Here is a 19,236-nt window from a genome sequence, read left to right as displayed (position 1 = left end):
GCGTGCGCACACTCTGCACCCGAACTGGTCCCACAGAGGGAGCGCTCTGTGGAGCCAATGCGCGGGCGCCGCCGGGCGCCGGGCCGAGCCCGTGGCCTCAGGCCGCGCGCGGACCCGCTAGCAGGGGGCGAGCCTCCGCGGTGTGCGCGTGCTCGCCTCATTGAACTTACAAAACTGTCGGAATGCACGTAGCAGTCCTCTGTTTGAGCCGTGATCCACGCTCTTCCCCCCCAGCCTTGGACCGCAGCAGGATCCTGAGCTCCATAGTTTCAAAGCCTGAAACTGGTCCCCGTGCTCCACCCTAATTCCAGGGGTGGGGGCCCACCCGCAAAGCTGCTGGGATGGTCTGCTCAGGAGGGGCAGGGGTGAGGGACTCCGGAACCCCGCAGATTTGCACCTGCAATATGTTGGGTGAAAGCGAGGTCTCCAGGTGTGGTCATAAGTTATGTGGATACAGATTCTAAACACTGCAGGCATGAATGTACAGGCATGTGTTATATAAGTGGAGGTATATAACACAACCCAGCCCATTGGGCTACACTAAGCTTTTACACTCGCTGTTGGTCTAGGTACACCCACATGTGTGCACATGCGTATCCAGGCATGTGCATGTCGGGTTGTTCTGCACACGGGGTTCCACTAAGTGCATGTCTGTGCCCAAGGTGAACAGTAATGTACACTGAGTGATCAGGCCCAGCTCCGGCTCCCTATGCAGACTGCCGTCTCTGGGTTGTGGCCAAACTCTCATGCACTCAGTAGAGGTTCAACTGTGGTTTTTAGCCACCACCCAGAATGGGGGATGGGGTGCTGAGGTACCCATCAGGACACACTTAAGATAGTTTGCATCTGATTTACATTCTGTCCAGGGCCCTGAAGGTGGAGAGGGGTCCCGTGGGTCCCAAGGCAAGCTGTCCCAACAGGCTCTCAGGGCCCAGGGGACTGGGGGTGGAGCTGGCTGCACAGCCTTGCGCTGGGGCAGGAAACGAGAGTGGGGAAGGGGGAGGCCACAGCCGGTGGAGGCAAGGCGGGTGCAGGGTGTGTGGGGAGGGAGGGAGGTGCCAGCACTCCAGCCCTGAGGCCCTGCTGGCCCCTGGGCGGAGGCCCAGCTCCGGCTCCCAGGAATGGACCTCGTGGACCCTGACATCTTTAATAGGGACCCTCGGGACCACTATGACCTGCTTCAGCGGCTGGGTGGTGGCACCTATGGAGAAGTCTTCAAGGTGAGGAGCCCCCTCCTTCTCCATCACTCTCCAACCAGGGGCCTTTGTGAAGCCCAAGAGGGGAGGGGATGAGGGAGGGTCCCAGGCTTTGATGGTACGCAGGCATGCTGAAGAGCAATTCAGGGGAATGGAGACGGCCTGACTGTCAACTTCCCTTTTACAAGGCTCGAGACAAGGTGACGGGGGACCTGGTGGCATTGAAGATGGTGAAGATGGAGCCTGGTGAGGAGAGGTCCCAGGAGATCCTTCCCCACACCCCACCGGCTTCCTAGGACACTGGGCTCCCCCCATCAGCCTTCCCTGCAGTGGAACTTTCTCTCCTGGCCTCTTTGCAGATGATGATGTTTCCACACTTCAGAAGGAAATCCTCATCTTGAAAACTTGCCGGCACGCCAACATTGTGGCCTACCACGGGAGTTATCTCTGGTGATGAGCCTAAGACTTGCCCTCTATCTCAGGACCCCCACTTCTAACCAGGGTGCCCCCTAACCTTTTGTCCTGGACCCTTATTTTAACTGAGTTACCCCTAACTTAATCCCCAACCCAAAGTTCTACATTTCTGACCAGAGCACCCCCTAATCTAAACTTTAATTTGAGACCAGGGGTCCAAAAATTGACCTCTTCATAGTAACCAAACCTTTCATCCTGTGCTTTGGTTCCCCCAGTTTCATTCTCTGTTCATTTAATGTGAACCTCTGAATTACCTGACCCCCACATTACTCCAGTTGTTCCAATAATGACTCTGTCCCTCAGACCTGGACCCTGGGCCTCTGTGTCCCCTCTAACTTCCTCAACTTCTGAGATCTTTTTTTTTTTTTTTTTTTTTAATATATTTTATTGATTTTTTACAGAGAGGAAGGGAGAGAGATAGAGAGCTAGAAACATTGGTGAGAGAAACATTGATCAGCTGCCTCTTGCACAACCCCCACTCGGGATGTGCCCACAACCAATGTATACGCCCTTGACCAGAACCGAACCTGGGACCCTTCAGTCCATAGACCGATGCTCTATCCACTGAGCAAAACCGGTTTTGGCAACCTCTGAGACCTTTACTCTGACTTCTACCTTAGCATGAGAGAGCAGAGGGTGCCCTGGATTAGGAGCCAAAGATGTGGGTTTGAGTCCAGTTGATCATGAATATGTATTTCCTCTTTGAGCCTCAACTTCCCCATCTATAAAATGGAAGTGGGATGATTTCACTCTGTGGGCAAGGAAAGTTAGAGATGACTACTGTTACATTAAAAGATCAGAGCCCTGGCTGGTGTGGCTTTTGGTCAGGACACTTGCCTGGGTTGCAATTCAATCTTTGGCCAGGGGTCAGGGCAATGAGGTGGGGGTAGGGGCAACTGATCAATGTTTCCTTCTTTCTCTTTCTCCATATATATATATATATATATATATATATATATATATATATATATGGACACCCCCTATATATATCTCATTTCCCCCTTCTCTAAAGGTCAGTGAATATACCCCTTTGGTGAGGATTAAAAAAAAAAAACACCAAAAATGTCAGAGCAAGACAATGAGCCAGGGGCTGTCCAATAAATAATAACTTACCACTGCTATTATTATTATTACTGCTGTTGAATGTTGTAGGCTGCAAAAGTTCTGGATCTGCATGGAATTCTGTGGGGCCGGTTCTCTTCAGGACATCTACCAAGGTGAGAGAAGAGCAAGGGACCCAGGCAGCTCCTGCCCTCCAACCCACCTCTTCTGTCTGTCTGTGTTTGTGTGTCCTGGAACTGTTTATTCTGGTCCACATTTTACATAGTGAGCTCCTCCGTTGGGCCCTGGGCCTTCCCCTCCAAAACCTGACAGTCCCAATTTTTCTGCATCTGATTTACATTCTGTCCAGAGCCCCTTCCTCAGCTTCCTCTGTGTCTGCATTTTCTCACCAAGGTCTATTTGTGTTTGAGTATTTCTGCATTTCTGGCTCATAGTAGGTGCCCACATTTTCATTGAATGAGTGATTCTCTCATCCTGCTTTTGCTGTCGTGGAGAATTTGAGGATAGGGTGGAGTAGCCTGTGATCACCTCTTGATTTATGATGCCCACTTCTACTTCTTCTTTTTTTTTTTTTTTAATATATTTTATTGATTTTTTACAGAGAGGAAGAGAGAGGGATAGAGAGTTAGAAACATCGATGAGAGAGAATCATGGATCAGCTGCCTCCTGCACGCCCCTCCCCCCCCCCCACTTGGGATGTGCCCGCAACCAAGGTACATGCCTCTGACCAAAATCGAACTTGGGACCTTTCAGTCTGCAGGCCGATGCTCTATCCACTGAGCCAAACCGGTTTCAGCTCTGATGCCCATTTCTATCTTTGACCATCTCCCTGTATCCCTCCATCCCAACACCTCAAGTGTTAGAAAAGGAAGGACTTCATTAAAAAGTCCTCAGTGGGGGGAAACTGAGGCCCACAGAGAGGAAATGACTCAGACAGCAAGACTGTCAGACCTGGTCTCTGTCTGCCTTTCTCTGTTGTTCCCTCTCCACCCTGTGTCTCTCTTCCCACTATTTGGTCTCTGACCATCTTTCTTTCTGTCTCACTTTGGATCTATTCCCGCTTCTCTGTCTGTGTCTGTCTGTCTGTCTGTCTGTCTGTCTTTCCTCATTTTGTAAAGTCCTATTACTTCCTGCTCAGAGCCCGCCCTGGGCCTCCATTTCCCTCCAAAAATCCCAAGCCTCTCATCATGGCCATGAGTCTGACATCACTGAGCCCCAGGCTGCACGGCCTGGTCTCATCTCCCCACGGCTCCTCTCACTGCTGCTTTCCAGATCCACCAGGCACTCCCGCCTCCCAGCTCTGCACTGGCCTTTGTCTCTTCTCCAAGCAGGACCACTCACAACTTCATCCTGTCACCTTCACAGCGTGGCCTTCGCTGACCAGCCTAAGTAAAATGTCGTAGCCTTCCCACACATTTCCTGTTCATTCTTGCTTTTTCTTATTTTTATTAGCATCTTGGGTACTGAATATTTTACCTATTTATCTGGTTTACTGTTGGTCTTCCTCACGGGCATGTTCTCTCTGTGAGGGCAGCTGTGTCCCCAGTGCCTACCACACAATAAACACACAGTCAATGTCTGTTGAGTGACTTTCTGTCTCCATCTGGCTCTTGGCATCCTGCTGCCTCTCTGTTGCTAACCACCCCTTGGTTCCCCGGCCCCCCTTGTCCCATCCTGTACCGTACCCCACTCCTCACATAGCACCCTCTCAGCCAGTTTGGCGGGACCAGGGGCTCTTGGGCCAGGTTTCCTAATTCCCAGCCAACCCTGTGCTGGGGTGACCTTTGCAGTGACAGGCTCCCTGACAGAGCTCCAGATCAGCTACATCTGCCGAGAAGTTCTCCAGGTGAGGAGAGGCCTAGGTGGGGCAGGTCCCTGCTCCAGCCCTCAGGCTCTCACAGCCTCCTTGTGTACCCCCTTCCCAGGGACTGGCCTATCTGCACTCACAGAAGAAGATACACCGGGACATTAAGGTGGTCTAGGGGCAGAAAGGTGGCCTGGGGTGAGGGGCAGGAGGCGGGAGTGGTGTTTGGAGGGCTTAGGGTGGTATTGAGCTGTGGGGCAGGGGTAGGGGGGCCAAGGTGGAGGCTGGGGGTGGTGGTCTCTGATAGCCTCTAATCTCTCCTCTGTCCCCAGGGAGCCAACATCCTCATCAATGACTCTGGGGAGGTCAGGCTGGGTGAGTGTGGCTGGGGATTGAGGAGGTGGACTGGCTAGGGCCCGAGAGGACCCTAGGTCACTGTCTCTCCCTTTACCTCCAGCTGACTTTGGTATCTCAGCTCAGATCGGGGCAACGCTGGCTCGACGCCTCTCTTTCATTGGGACACCTTACTGGTGAGGGTGCCTGCAGGCAGCTAGGGGTAGAGTGAGGGGCAGCAGCTCCCCTCCCCCCCATCTCTTCTTCTGGCTCCTCCCAACCTCTGCCTTGCTCTGTTGAATATTCTATCTTCCCTTCAGCTCTCTATCTTGAGTTTTCCCTTTAGTGTTTGTGTTGATTTTTATCCTGATCTCTCCCCATCTGTCCTTTTTTCTGTCTTAGTGTGGCCCTGTCTCTATGTTCCTGTCTCTCTCACTCTGTCTCTCTCAGTGTTTTCCACCTGTCTCTTTCTCTCCATCTTTGATTCTCTGTACACCTGTTTCTATTTTCCACTCTCCTCTCTCTTTTTGTGTCTATTCCCGCCCCCCCAACTCCCTCACCAAGGAGTCTCCCTTCCCCTCCTTTTGTCACCCCGGCTCTCTTCGGGTCTCTGGCCCCAGGATGGCTCCAGAAGTGGCTGCCGTTGCCCTGAAGGGCGGATACAATGAGCTGTGTGACATCTGGTCTCTGGGCATTACAGCCATAGAATTAGCTGAGCTACAGCCACCGCTCTTCGATGTGCACCCTCTCAGGTAAGCAGTGTGGTGCCCCCCCAGGGCCTAGAGACTCCACCCAGCCCTGCTTCTAAGCACCCCCACCCGCCTGCTTCCCCACATCAAGATTGTCCTATAGGAGAGCCCCCATTTCCTGCAAACCCAGCCTGAGACCCCCAAGGATCTTCTCAACTCAGAAAGCCTTTTTTTCTAGTTCTCCATACCAGGAATCCCCAACTCAGGGATCCCCATCTTGAGCCTCTCTCTCTGCGACTCACATAGCTCTATAATGTGAAATGTGGTGTCCCCTGGAGGTGGCAACCCAGTGCATAGTAAAACCTAAGCCTCATTCTCATCTGTCCCTCACTTGCTCTCTGCTGACTTCAGTGCTATTGAGGGTCCCTCTGGCCCCCACTGGGAGTCTGAGCTCCATGTACTCTCCTTATTCTTGTAGAGTTCTCTTCCTCATGACCAAGAGTGGCTATCAGCCTCCCCGGCTAAAGGAAAAAGGCAAATGGTAGGAGGAAGTGGTGAGAGGGAGGGCAGAGCCAGGGTTGATGGTCTGATGGGAAATGTCTCTGGTCCCTCACCCCAGAACTTGGCTTCTTTCTTCCAAGGTCTGCTGCCTTCCACAACTTTGTTAAAGTCTCCCTCACCAAAAGCCCCAAGAAACGACCCAGCGCCACCAAGATGCTCAGTGTAAACCACCCCTCCCCCAAACCCTCCCCAGACTCTCACCCCAGAATTCCCCAGGGCCACATGGCTCTCCAGAACATTAACGGTTTAGTTCCACAGAACCCCATGGCCCTCTCAGCGTCTTCGGTCCTTCAGAATTCCCCAGGATGCCCCCTAAAACCCTCCAACTTGTACCCAAACCCTTTTCCAAGATATCTTGAGTTGTTAATACTCACAAATTTCCAAGAGCCTCAAGACCCATTCCTGGGTGTACACTGGAATGGAATCCTCCGAGCCCCCCACCAGGATCCTTGAATTATTTTAGTAACTTCAGACTCCTCAGCATTCTCTGGTCTTCTGCCAGTTCCCCAGAGTTTCCTGCTTTCTCCCTCTGTTCCCCTAGGCAGGCTCTCCCGCCCCTGTTCCAACTTCTCCCTTCACACCAGCTGTCTGCCTGCTGACCTCCTCCTCCCCATCCCCCAGCATCAACTGGTATCCCAGCCAGGGCTAAATAGAGGCCTGATCCTGGATCTTCTTGACAAACTGAGGAACCCAGGGAAGGGGACTCCTGTTGGTGAGACTGAAGATGAGGAGCCTGAGGTGAGGGGTCCTGGCAGACAGAAGCCCTGGAACCTCCCAGCCTTTGCTCAGGCCAGGCCCCCTGCCTGGAGTGACTCTTGCAAGGATAAATGGGAGGGAGGATGGTGGGCTTGGCACAGGTCTGGGGGCACAGAGGTTATGGGAGGGGCAAGGGCTCCAGGCTGGGCCCACCAGCCTGATACAGCTGCCACTCTGCCCAGCCACCCCCTGCCATCCCTCGGCGGATCAGATCCACCCACCGATCCAGCTCCCTGGGGGTTCCAGATGCAGACTGCTGTCGTGAGTAGAGAGGCCTCAAACTTGGGAACTCTTGGCCCTAAAATAGATCCAAGAGACCCCCTTCACTCCTACATCACTCACCACTTTCAAGCAGACCCTCAGAGACCCCAGAGCCTCATTACTACTGACCTACAAGGTGACTCTAGGGGCCCCCACTGCTCTGACCTGCAAACAGACCCCTTCACACTTCCCATTACCACCTGACCCCCAGAGACCTCAGAAATATGGTAGACCCTTGATGCCCAATGGGACCTGAAACTGAACACTCTATTACTACTTTAGCCCTACCTTTCTAATCCCAAACCTTGGTCCCTGTAAACCAAGATACTTCCCTTTAAGGAACAGCTCCAATCCAAACTCCCAATTTTAGTCTGATTCTGAATCCATTTCCCCAGCTCACTGAGTTACCTCACCTTCCCACCCCCAACCTCCAGGACGGCACATGGAATTCAGGAAGCTCAGAGCAATGGAGTCCAGAACTGCAGCTGACACTGTGAGATGCCCTTTCCCCCACCTGTCTGGCCCCAAACACCCTCCCCTTCGCCTAGGCCACTGCTGACCCTTTACTTCCCACAGGCTCGCTTACAGCCCCCTGAAGACTTCAGGAGCAGCAGTCCTAGGTCAGGGACCCTAAGGCTGGGAGGGGAGGGGTTTGGATATAAGTGGGAACTGCCTGAGGCTTATGCCTGTCACTCCTCAGGAGGCACCTGTCAGAGTCTGATGATGACTACGATGACGTGGACATGTAAGAGAGGCTGGGCCCTCAGCTCCTCAGGCCTTCACCCAGCCCCTGCCTTCCTGCAGCCCCTGCCTTGCTCCCACTTTGACCCCAACCTCAGTCCCTACTGTCCTTCCACCACTCATCCCTGACCCCTGACTGGACCCTCAATACATGAAGGAGCTCCCACCTTCCTTCACTCCCAACCTACGACCCCAACCTGACCCCTTGCCCGGCCCCCACTCTCCTTCATTGATGTTTCTATTTCTCCTTAGCCCCACCCAAACTCAGCTCTTTACCTCATTCCCTTGACCCCCAACCCATCTTCCTTCCAACTTTTTATAGGACTTTTGATCTGACTCCCAACTTCAGCCCCCACCTGCCCTCAACCCCAGTTTCTTCTAGAATGTCCTTCTGCTCCAGCCAGGGCTCTTTCCCCATCTATCCAGCTCAGCCCTGGACCCTTTGCTCCAACCCCCAGATTTCAACTGCAGCCCCAACCCTCAACTACAGGTCTTCATCTTTCCTCATCTCACAAAACCTGACTGAATCTTGGTCCCTGGGAATTTCCCCATGTTAGACTAGACCCTGGACCCTGGACCCCAACTTCAACCCCAGCCCACAGGCCCAGCGTCAGCCTCAGGGCTCCCATCATGCTGTAATGGGCTCACATGTGGCCCCAGGCACCCTGTAGGCACCTAACCCCCAGGAGCTCAGATGGCTCTGAAGATCTGTGTCGTTAGGTGGCTCTGAAGATTTAGACTTGATGCCTTGACAGCACTTGATCTCCAAGGGTTGCTGTTGGTATTGTCATCATGATTATTATTTTAAAAAATATATATTTTTGTTGGTTTCAGAGAGAAAGGGAGATGAGAGAGAGTTAGAAACATTGATGATGAGAGAGAATCATTGATCAGCTGTCTCCTGCACATCCTCTACTGGGGATTGAACTCACAACCTGGGCATGTGCCCTGACTGGACTTAAACCATGACCTTCTGGTTCATAGGTCAACACTCAACCACTGAGCAACACAGGCTGGGCTGTCATGATGATTATTAATTAGTTCTTTAGTCTTCAGCTCCATCACAGACCAAGTCACCCCTGACCCTTCTGACCTCAGATATCCAGCCCCTAACCACTCCATCCTTGTTTTCCATACCCCCACCTGCTTACCCCGTCTTTTTGTTTTAGCCCCACCCCTTCAGAGGACACACCTCCTCCACTGCCCCCCAAGGTGAGGTCCTAGTCAAGAGCTGGGGGTTTGGAAGCCAAGAGTTTAGGGTCCTTAGATGCTGGGATACTGGACATTCTAGGGCTGTAGTCTGGGACATCAGGTCCTTTGAAATCTGGGAGATGGGACAATGAGCATATTGGGGTATGGGAGTGGCATCCATGAATCCACAGGTGTGATTCAAAATATTTAGCCTGATGGACACTGGTCAGTAGCTGGTTACCCAGCATTAATCCTTTAGTTGCTGGAGTCTATTGACGGGGTGGGGTGGAGGGGAAGTTGGAGTGGTGGTAGGACATTGTGGGAAGGGTCAGAGCTATGGCCACATTTCCGTTGTAGCCTAGGCAGGTTGGTATGGCAGGGTGCCCTCTCTTTCTGAGATCATCTAATGTCTCCTGCCCCACTTCTCTGCCTCCAAAGCCCAAGTTCCGTTCTCCATCGGACGAGGGTCTTGGGGTGCCTGGGGAGGAGGGGCAGCTGAGCCCGGGGGTGCTGGTCCGGTGTGCCAGTGGGCCTCCCCCACGCACCCCCCATGTCGGACCTCCCCCAGCCACCAGGAGTCCCCATCTAACTGCCCATTCAGGTAACAGGGCAGGCTGGGGTGGGAGGTGGGTAGGGGTGGGGGAGCTTTGGGGACTGATTATCCCCAATCCTGTCTCAGAGCCCTCACTCTGGAACCCAACCCCTCAGCAGTCTGACCAGCCCCCACGGTTGCCCCCCAAGAAGGAAAAGATGAAGAGAAAGGTGAGGACTCACACCTCTAGATGGGACCGGGGATGCTGGCGGGGGTGGGGGTGGGGGTGGGAAGACTAATGATAAGTGACATTTGTAGAGCAGTTCCTCTGTGCCAGGTACTAACCTCATGTCTTTACATGGTGTAAACTTTACAATTAGAGGTAGATATTATCTCGCATTTCACAGAGGATAAACTGAGGTAGAGAGGGTCATGTAGCCTGCCAAGGTCATAAACCTTTCAGGAGGCAGAATCTGAACACTGGCACTCTTGCTCCAGAGCCTTAACCACTGCACTTCCCGTCCACTTTTTTTTTTTTTTTTTTTTTTTTTTGCTGAATCTCCTGCTCTGCTCCCCATGACCTGCCCAGGGATGTGCCCTTCTTGTGAAGTTGTTCAATGGCTGCCCCCTCCGGATCCACAGCACGGCCGCCTGGACACACCCCTCCACCAAGGGTGGGCATTCAGGAGGGTAACAGAGAGCATGGCGGGATGGGGAGGGACTTTAAAGGAAGGTCAAAGTCAAGGACTAGGAAGGGGCTTAATAGGGTGTGGAGTGGCCAAGCTGAGGCAGGGACAGAGCCTGGAGCTACAGTGGCATTTGGGGATTAAAGATGGTAGGCTGGAAGATGAGTTTGAAAGTGAAAACTGGCAATATTAGGGATTGGTGGCCATGAGAATTAGATACAGCAGAAAGGTCAAACTTTGGGATACAAGATGGGGGACAGTTGGACCCCATTAACTCTATTAACCTGTTGGAGATTAATGGTAGAGAGAGTAAAATTAGCATTTTGGGATTGGGAGTTTTAGGGATTAGAATATAACAGAGAGGGATAGAGTTTGGGGATCAGAGATGTAGAGACAAAGTCAATGAGAGGTTAAAGAAAAAGCATAGAGTGTGGGGAGTGTCACTGAACAGGAAAAGCTATTATATTTAAGAGGGCCTGAGTTTGAGGATCAGTGCTGAGACAGGATTAGCCTTCAGGGTCTAGAACTAGGGGGGGAAGAGAGGAACAGAATTCAGAGGGCTATTTGGAGAGGCGTGTCTAATGTTTGGTCAGGACTGAGGGGACAGAGGGTCAGGATTTGTGGTTCAGAGATGAAAGAACCACCAGAACGTGGGAAGTCAGAGGAAGGTGTGAATGAGACCAGTTAGAGGGATTGGATCAGGGTTTCAATTCAGATTGGGGACAGGCTGGGAGTACTGTTGTGGGGGTGGGAATAAGAGAGCTGAGGGTCAGGGCTGGGAGTCAGAGTGCTAGTGTTCTCCAGACAGGTGGCGGTTTGGGAGGTCCCCCAGGATAAGGCAGGTCCTAGTGTCCTTGTGTCTTTCCCCCAAGACCAGCACCTGATCCTAGGGGCAGAGGAAGGCATTTTCATCTTGAACCGGAATGATCAGGAGGCCACGCTGGAGATGGTGAAGGGTGCTCCCAGGGTGGGCCAAGGGCGGGGCTGGAGCTGGGGGTGGCTGAGGTCTTACAGGAGCTGTCTCCCCCATTCTCTGCAGCTCTTTCCTAGCCGGACCACCTGGGTGTACTCCATCAACAATGTCCTCATGTCTCTCTCAGGTCTGGCCGGCCGCCAGGGTGGGGTGCTGGGAAGGGTGGGATCAGAAGTTCAGGGGTTGGGGTCAATGGGTTGGGAGGTAGACGGGCACAGCTGGTAAAAGCCTAGGCTCCCCTTCACTTGGTTCAGTCCCAGTCACCCTCACTTGGGGCAGGAGACGTCTGCTCCCTGATTCTGTCTCCCCATCTCACAGTCCCCACCTCTCAAGTCAGTTTTGAGGGAATTTCTACAATAAGTTTGTCTTTACCCTTCTTTGATGTTCAGATGACAATTAGGACTTAGCCCACACTACTGAAACAATGAGCAAGTTATAGATTACAATTTGTTTAATTTCATAAACACTTTGTGTAAAAAATTTCTAATTTGTGGGAAATCTCCAAACCAAATAGGATTCATGAGCTAATTAATATCTGTGATGACAAACTTAAAAGTTTCTAGATAAGTTTCTTCTTAAACTTTGCAATGTTTTTAACTTCATCTGGCTGGTTGAGTGCCCATAGTTCTTATGTGGGTACAAGAACCAAAGGGCAAGGAACATATTTCTTTTACTTGCCACTGTTACCAGTGCCTAGCACAGTGCCTGGCTTACAGTGGGTGTTTAAAACATGTTAAGTGAGCCCTGCCAGCATAGCTCAGTGGTTGAGCGTCGACCTATAAACCAGAAGGTCATGGTTCAATTCCCCATCAGGGTACATGCTCTGGTTGCTGGCTCAATTCCCAGTGGGATGTGCAGGAAGCAGCCGATTAATGATTCTCTCTTGTCATTGATGTGTCTCTCTTCTCTCTGAAATCAATAAATATATATTAAAAAATAATAAAACATGTTAGGTGAAAAGTGCTTAAGGCTTTAAGGTCTGTGAACTTCAGACAAAGTGACGGGGGGAGTGAAGCCACCTGGAAAGGCGGGAATGTCCGATGTCCTATAACGGCCTGCTTCCTGTGTGTACAACCCTGCAGGAAAGACCCCCCACCTGTACTCTCACAGCATCCTGGGCCTGCTGGAGAGGAAAGAGACCAGAGCGGGAAGCCCCATCTCTCACATTAGTCCCCACCGGCTACTCGCAAGGTACCAGCCCCCATGGCCCCACAGATCCCTGTCACCCCCCCTCCCCACCTACCTTCCACCCCCCCATACCTTCTTCTGCAGGAAGAACATGGTCTCCACCAAGATCCAGGACACCAAAGGCTGCCAAGCGTGCTGTGTGGGTGAGAGAAAGCCCCCTGGGAGGCGGGGAGGGGCGGCCTGGGCCGTGGGTGGTGCATGGGCCCATCCACCCTAGGGGTTTGCAGAGTTAGGGCAGGGTGTCCAGAGCCTGGAAAAAATGTGGCCTTTTGGGAGAATGGGAATGGGGAGAGAGTGACTCTATCATGTCCTTACCCTCTCCCACAGCGGAGGGCTCCAGCTCCGGGGGCCCCTTCCTGTGTGGGGCGTTGGAGACCTCTGTGGTCCTGCTTCAGTGGTACCAGCCCATGAACAAGTTCCTGCTGATCCGGGTAGGGAGCCGTAGACGCTGGCTTCTGCGGAGACTTCCATGAAACCCCACTTCCACTCGAGGCCTCATCCCAGTTTCCCCCAAGGTTCTGCCCCCCTGCCATAGGTCAGGGTGGGAGCCCTCCCCCTGAGGGCTTCCTAGTCCTTAACTCCCGCCCCTCACCCTGGCCTCCTTCTCCAGGCACAAGGCCCTTCCCCCTCTGCACTAAGGGGACTCCGTGCAGGTCCTTTGAGCCTCTGAGACCCGGCCGCCTTCGAGGCCACGCTCCTGGGGGTGGGTAGGTGGGGGTCCTTGTCTTTCTGTCACCAGAGCGCCACGCCCCCATGGGCAGCCACGAGAACTCAGAGTACATTCGTCCATTTCTAAGGAGGCGCCACCGAAACCCCGAGACCTCACCCCCAGACATTTCTGGATTTGGCCCCTCCCAAGGCCGCCCGCCGTCAGGGCCCCGCCCTCTCCGCCGCCCCGAGCCTCTCTGAGCCGGTCGTGTCGTGTGTCCCCCCCCCCCCCCCCCCCCCCCCAGCAGCAGGTGCTGTTCCCGCTGCCCACGCCCCTGCCCGTGTTCGCGCTGCTGACGGGGCCGGGCTCCGAGCTGCCCGCCGTGTGCATCGGCGTCAGCCCGCGGCCGCCCAAGTCCGTGCTCTTCCACACCGTGCGCTTCGGCGCGCTGTCCTGCTGGCTGGGCGACATGAGCACCAGTGAGCGCGGCGGCGCGGCGGGGGGCGGCGGGGCGGGCTGGGGCGGGCTGCCTGAGCTCGAGGCGGGTTGGAAGGGGATGGGACCGGCGTGTGCGGGGCGGGGAGAAAGGCGGTGGGCTCCTCGTATGGGGTAGAGGACCGGGCCCCTGGGAGGAGGAGCGGGTTTAGCCTACTTGTGCGGGGATGGAGCGGGCGCTAAGGAGGAAGGCGAGAGCCACGGAATCTGCCCTGAACCTACCTCCTCCTCCCAAACAGAGCACCAGGGACCAGTGCAGGTGACCCAGGTGGAGGAAGACAAAGTCATGGTGTTGATGGACGGTAAGGACGCCCCTTCTCTCAGCCCCGGTCTTGCTTTGCTTCTCCCCCGGAACTTACTGTCCAGTTTTCTCGGTAACCCGCTCTTACAGCCTCTTCACTCCCTTACAGGGTCTCTGAAGCTGGTGACGCCTGAGGGAGCCCCAGTCAGGGGGCTTAGAGCTCCGGAGATCCCCATGACTGAAGCTGTGGAGGCTGTGGGTACGTGGAGTTGGGCGGCCCGGGGTCCAGAGTGGAGGCTCAAGGGATCCCCGAGGGTAACAGGCACTGCTTTCCTCCCAGCGATGGTCGGAGGGCGGCTCCAGGCCTTCTGGAAGCATGGCGTGCAGGTGTGGGCTCTAGGCTCTGACCAGGTAAGTGTCTCCAGCCCAAGCCCTACAGCCTTACCTCCTCTCTCAGGACATGGGCCGGGAGGTCTGAGTCAGCTGTGAAACCCTGAGGAGAAGCGTCCTCCAGTCTCAGTTCAGACGGGTCCCCTGCTCTTCCCCAGGGTCTCTTGTGTCCAGAGCTCATCCCAGGCCATGTGTGACCTTGTGCATGTGTGACTTTGCTTCTCTCTTAGCCTCATCATCTCAACTATAAAATAGGAGCACTATGGAGATCTATGGGTGGTTAGGAGTATGGACCAGACCACCTGGGTTGGAATGGAGTTGAGTCACCTTAGGCAAATGACTTAACCTTCCTGTGCCTTACTTTCCTCATCTGGAAGATGGGGCAAAAATGGTGCTTAGCTCATAGGTCACTGTGTGTCAGAACCTGCCCATACATGTTCGTATTTTATTTAATCTTTGAGATCACCTGTCAGGTAGGTACTGTGATTTCACAGGTTAGTAATCTGAGGCACAGAGAGGTTAAATAACTTGCTGGAGGTCACACAGCTGGTGAGTGGTATTAGCAAGAATGATTATTTGTGGATCTGAGGCTGGGAGTTCAGAGCACTCCCTCCTGTCCTCTTTAAGGGAGCTGGAGGAGTATTCTAGATACTGACACACATCTTCCCCTCCAGCTGCTTCAGGAGCTGAGAGACCCCACCCTCACCTTCCGTCTGCTTGGCTCCCCCAGGTATGGACTTGGGGACCAGGGAGGGGAGCTTCTGAGGTGGAGGGGGCATCCTGAGGTGTTCCTAGCCACCGAATCTTTGGCCTAGACATTCTCGCCCCTGGTCCTGTTTCCAGCTCTGCCCCATATAGTCCATTGATTTTTTTTCCCTGACTATGGGGGTGTAAATTGCAGACATGGTGCCTATTTACTCATAAATTCTTCAGTGTGTGTTCACTAAATCAAGCAAGGACCTGCTCTTACAAACCACATGCAGCCTTCAGAATCAAGAAAATATGGAGATATCACTACCTTCTAATCCACACACCCATTGAAATATCACTATTTATACCAGTGATATTCGTAATAACAAAAAAATAATATTATTGGGGGGGGGGTGTCCAGAATGCAATCCAGGATGATGAATTGCATTTAGGAGTCTTCTTTCTTTTCTTCCTTCCTCCCTCCCTCCCTCCCTCCCTCCCTCCCCCTCCCCTCCCCTTCCCCTTCCTCCTCCCCCTTCTTCTTCTTCCTCCTCCTCCTCCTCCTCCTCTTCCTCCTCCTCCTCCTCCTCCTCCTCCTCCTCCTCCTCCTCCTCCTTCTTCTTCTTCTTCTTCTTCTTCTTCTTCTTCTTTTCTTCTTCTTCTTCTTCTTCTTCTTCTTCTTCTTCTTCTTCTTCTTCTTCTTCTTCTTTCTTCGTTGTCAATTCTCACCTGAGGATATTTTCCCCATAGATTTTTTTTGAAAGACAGTGGAAGGGACAGAGGGAGGGAGAGAGAGAAATAAAACATTGATGTGAGAGAGACAAATAGATTGGTTGCCTCTGGCTCATGCCCCAGGGGGTCTGGGATTGAACCTGCAACCCAGATAAGTGCCCTTGACCCAAACCAAACCTGTGAGCCTGCGGTACTCAGGCTGACGCTCTAACCACTGAGAACACTGGGCAGGGCAGGAGGCATGTTTCTTTAGTCTTTAGCCTGGAATAGTTCTTCAGACTTGCTTTGTTTTTCGTGATCTTGACACTTTTGAAGAGAGTGCAGGAAAATTGTTTTACAGAATGTCCCTCAGTTGGGTTTGAGATGCCCAGGTTAAGCATTTGGGGCAGGAGATTCACTGAAATGATGGTGTGGCTGTCTCACACATCATATCAGGAGGCACATGTCAGTTTGTCTTATTATCGATGACGTTCTCTTTGATCATTTGGTTAAGGTGTGCAGTCAGCCACGTTTTCCCACTTTCAAGATACTCTTTTTCCTTTCTATTAATAAGTACAGAAGCCCCCCTTTACTTGTGGGGATATGTTCCAAGACCCTCAGTCCTGAAACTGCAGGTAGTATTGGGCCCTATATGTATTATGTTTTTTCCTATACACGCATATCTATAACAAAGTTTAACTTATAAATTAGGCACAGTAAGAGATAACAACAATAATTAATAAACTAGAACAATTATAATAATAAAGAATAATAAAAATTATCTGAATGTAGTCTCTCTCAAAATATCTTGTGCTGTACTCAGCCTTTTCCTCATGATGATGTGAGATGATACAATGCCTATGAGATGGGGAGAAGTGCTATGAATGACATAAGCATTATGATGTAGCATTAAGCTACTGTAAGGGTTCTTTGAAAATAGGACTGAGATACTGTAACAGTTGGTCTGATAACTGAGATGGCTAAGTGACCAAAGGGAGGCTAGTATATACAATTGGGTAGGCTAGATAGAGAGGACCCCCTTTGAGTAGGACAGGGTGGGGCAGCACCAGATTTAATCATGCTAGTTAGAACGACATGCGGTTCAAAACATATGGATTGTTTATTTCTGGAATTTTCCATTTAATATTTTTGGACTGCTTTTGACCTCAGGTAACTGAGACCTTGGAAAGCAAAACTGTGGGTGGGGGGAGGAGAGACTATGTATCTTTTTGGGTGATGTGTTAAGACTGTGTAAATATACTCTTTCTTACTAGACTTTCATTGACTAGTTTTAGCAGTTATTGATAATTTTGTTTAAAGTTTTATTTATTGATTTTAGAGGAAGAGAGAGACATCGATTTGTTGTTCCACTTGTGCATTCATTGGTTGCCTCTTTAAAAAAATAAATATTTTATTGATATTTTACAGAGAAGAGAGAGAGAGAGAGAGTTAGAAACATCGATGGGAGAGAAACATCAATCAGCTGCCTCCTGCACACCCCTTACTGGGGATGTGCCCGCAACCAAGGCACACGCCTTTGACCGGAATTGAACCTGGGACCTTCAGTCCGCAGGCCGACATTCTATCCACTGAGCCAAACCGGTTTCAGCTTTAAAAAATATTTTTTTAAATTGATTTCAGAGAGAAAGGGAGAGGAAGAGATAGAAACATCAATGATGAGAATCATTGATTGGCTGCCTCCTGGGACTTGAGCCTGCAACCCAGGCATGTGCCCTGACCAGGAATTGAACCATGACCTTTTGGTTTATAGGTTGATGCTCAACCACTGAGCCACCATAGCTGGAACATTGATTGCTTCTTGTATGTGCCCTGACCAGAGATTGAACCTTGACATACCAGGACAACATGCTTCCCGGCCAGGGCTATAGATGATTTTTGTCTGAATCTATTATTAGGATGGTTACTAAATGGTGATTTTTCTATTTCTATCATTCTGTCTACATTTATTTATTTATTTAAAAGATTTTTTTTAATTGATTTTTTTTTTTTTAGAGAGAGAGAGAGGGAGAAAGAGAAACATTGATGTGGCAGCAATACATGGATTGATTTGTCTCCTACAAGCCCACTCCTGGTAATTGAGCTGGAAACCCAGGCACATGCCTTGACCAGCAATTCAACTGGCAACCTTTAGGTGCATGGGACAACCAACTGAGCCACACTGTAGGGAAAAACTGTCCCTTCTCCACCATTTATGTGTATGTATGTATGTATTTCAGCATAGTCTCATGGATTTCCATTGTATTCTATGGATTATATATAATCTATTACTATCATTTTTTTTTTAAAGGCACAAATACTCCCAGATTTAGCCAGTGCAAGCCTCTTCAAGGATCTTCTGTGACCATTTTTGACATACAAGAGGGGTCTTTTAAATTCCAAATATGAATTTGTCACTTCCCATGTCTAAAACCCTTCTATGGCACCCTAGCCAGTTTGGTTCAGTGGCTGGAGCATCGGCCTGTGGACTGAAAGGTCCCAGGTTTGATTCTGGTCAAGAGCACATGCCCAGGTTGCGGGCTCGATCCCCAGTGGTGGGTGTGTGCACGAGGCAGCCGATCAGATTCTCTCATTATTGATGTGTCTATCTCTCTCTCCCTCTCTCTTCCTCTCTGAAAAAATATATATTTTTTAAAAATAAAAAGTATCCCTCCCCACCCCAATGTGGCTTCAAGATAAATTCCTAATTCTGGCCACAGCTCTTGTGACTCTGCAGCCAACCCCCAGTCCCTCTACCTCCAGGCCTTTGCATGGGCTGTTCTCTCTCCAGAACGCTCTTCCCTGTCTTTTCACCAAGTTCCCTCCTAAGCCTTGGTCAGGATCTCCTATCCATTCTTTGGAGGCACCTTGGCTGACCCCTGGGGCTAGGTGTCCCTGCAGTGTGCCGTGCTTTGCACTCATGTAATTTACTGATTCATGTTGGTCTCCTGCTTGAAAGTAAGGTCCTCAAGTTCAGGGACCATGTCTGCTTGTTCACTGCTACAGACCAGCATTATGCAGGCACAGTCTTTATTAATTTGTGAACGAATGAATGAATGAATGAACAAATGCTTGGCCTTAGCCAGTTTTGCTCAATGGATAGAGCATTGGCTTGCAGACCAGAGAGTCACAGGTTCAATTCTGGTCATGTACCTTGGTTGCAGGTTGCTCCACAGCCCAGGCCCTGGTTGGGCACATGCAGGAGGTAGCCAATAAATGTGTTTCTCTCAAATCGATATTTCTCTCTGTCTTTCCCTCACTCTTCCACTCTCTCTAAAAAATAAAATAAAAATTAAAAAAAATGGAAAAATATCCTTGGATGAGGATTAAAAAAATAACAACACACACACACACACACACACACACACACACACACCCCCAAAAAAATGCCTGAACTGACTTCTCTCTTCCCCAGGCCTGTGGTGGTGGAGACACGCCCAGCAGATGATCCTACTGCTCCCAGCAACCTCTACATTCAGGAATGAGTCCCTGGAGGTGTTAGGAATCATTCCCTGCACCCTCCTTCCCAACAGACACTCATTAGTGGTCCTGACATGTCTCTTTACCACAATAAACATGTCTTCAGCCTCTACTGTCATCTTGTTTTTCTGGGGTT

General features: G+C 51.3%; 1 protein-coding gene across 2 annotated transcripts; it reads left to right on the top strand.

Moving 5' to 3' along the window:
- The first annotated feature begins 21 nt into the window (after nt 1-21).
- On the top strand, nt 22-19,233 carry MAP4K1 (mitogen-activated protein kinase kinase kinase kinase 1). Of its 2 annotated transcripts, XM_084905629.1 has the most exons (32): nt 22-430; nt 1,154-1,220; nt 1,385-1,442; nt 1,556-1,646; nt 2,823-2,887; nt 4,523-4,578; nt 4,658-4,705; nt 4,869-4,911; nt 4,994-5,066; nt 5,490-5,621; nt 6,037-6,099; nt 6,200-6,281; nt 6,741-6,857; nt 7,058-7,136; nt 7,571-7,629; nt 7,713-7,756; nt 7,837-7,881; nt 9,047-9,089; nt 9,507-9,669; nt 9,748-9,830; nt 10,190-10,274; nt 11,159-11,235; nt 11,326-11,386; nt 12,342-12,450; nt 12,532-12,590; nt 12,775-12,878; nt 13,404-13,575; nt 13,831-13,893; nt 14,002-14,091; nt 14,173-14,243; nt 14,897-14,952; nt 19,036-19,233. In XM_084905629.1, the coding sequence occupies exons 1-32, from the start codon at nt 342-344 to the stop codon at nt 19,103-19,105; spliced, it is 2,517 nt and encodes an 838-aa protein (XP_084761755.1). In that variant the 5' UTR covers nt 22-341; the 3' UTR covers nt 19,106-19,233. The 2 variants fall into 2 exon arrangements, with proteins under 2 accessions (XP_084761755.1, XP_084761756.1); XM_084905630.1 differs by lacking the exon at nt 22-430 and having other exon boundaries at nt 1,044-1,220.
- The last annotated feature ends 3 nt before the right edge of the window (nt 19,234-19,236 follow it).

Source organism: Pipistrellus hanaki (assembly GCF_964339955.1).
Source record: "Pipistrellus hanaki genome assembly, chromosome: 15".
NCBI classification, from domain to species: Eukaryota; Metazoa; Chordata; class Mammalia; order Chiroptera; family Vespertilionidae; genus Pipistrellus; species Pipistrellus hanaki.
This window is presented reverse-complemented; position numbering and strand designations above follow the sequence as displayed.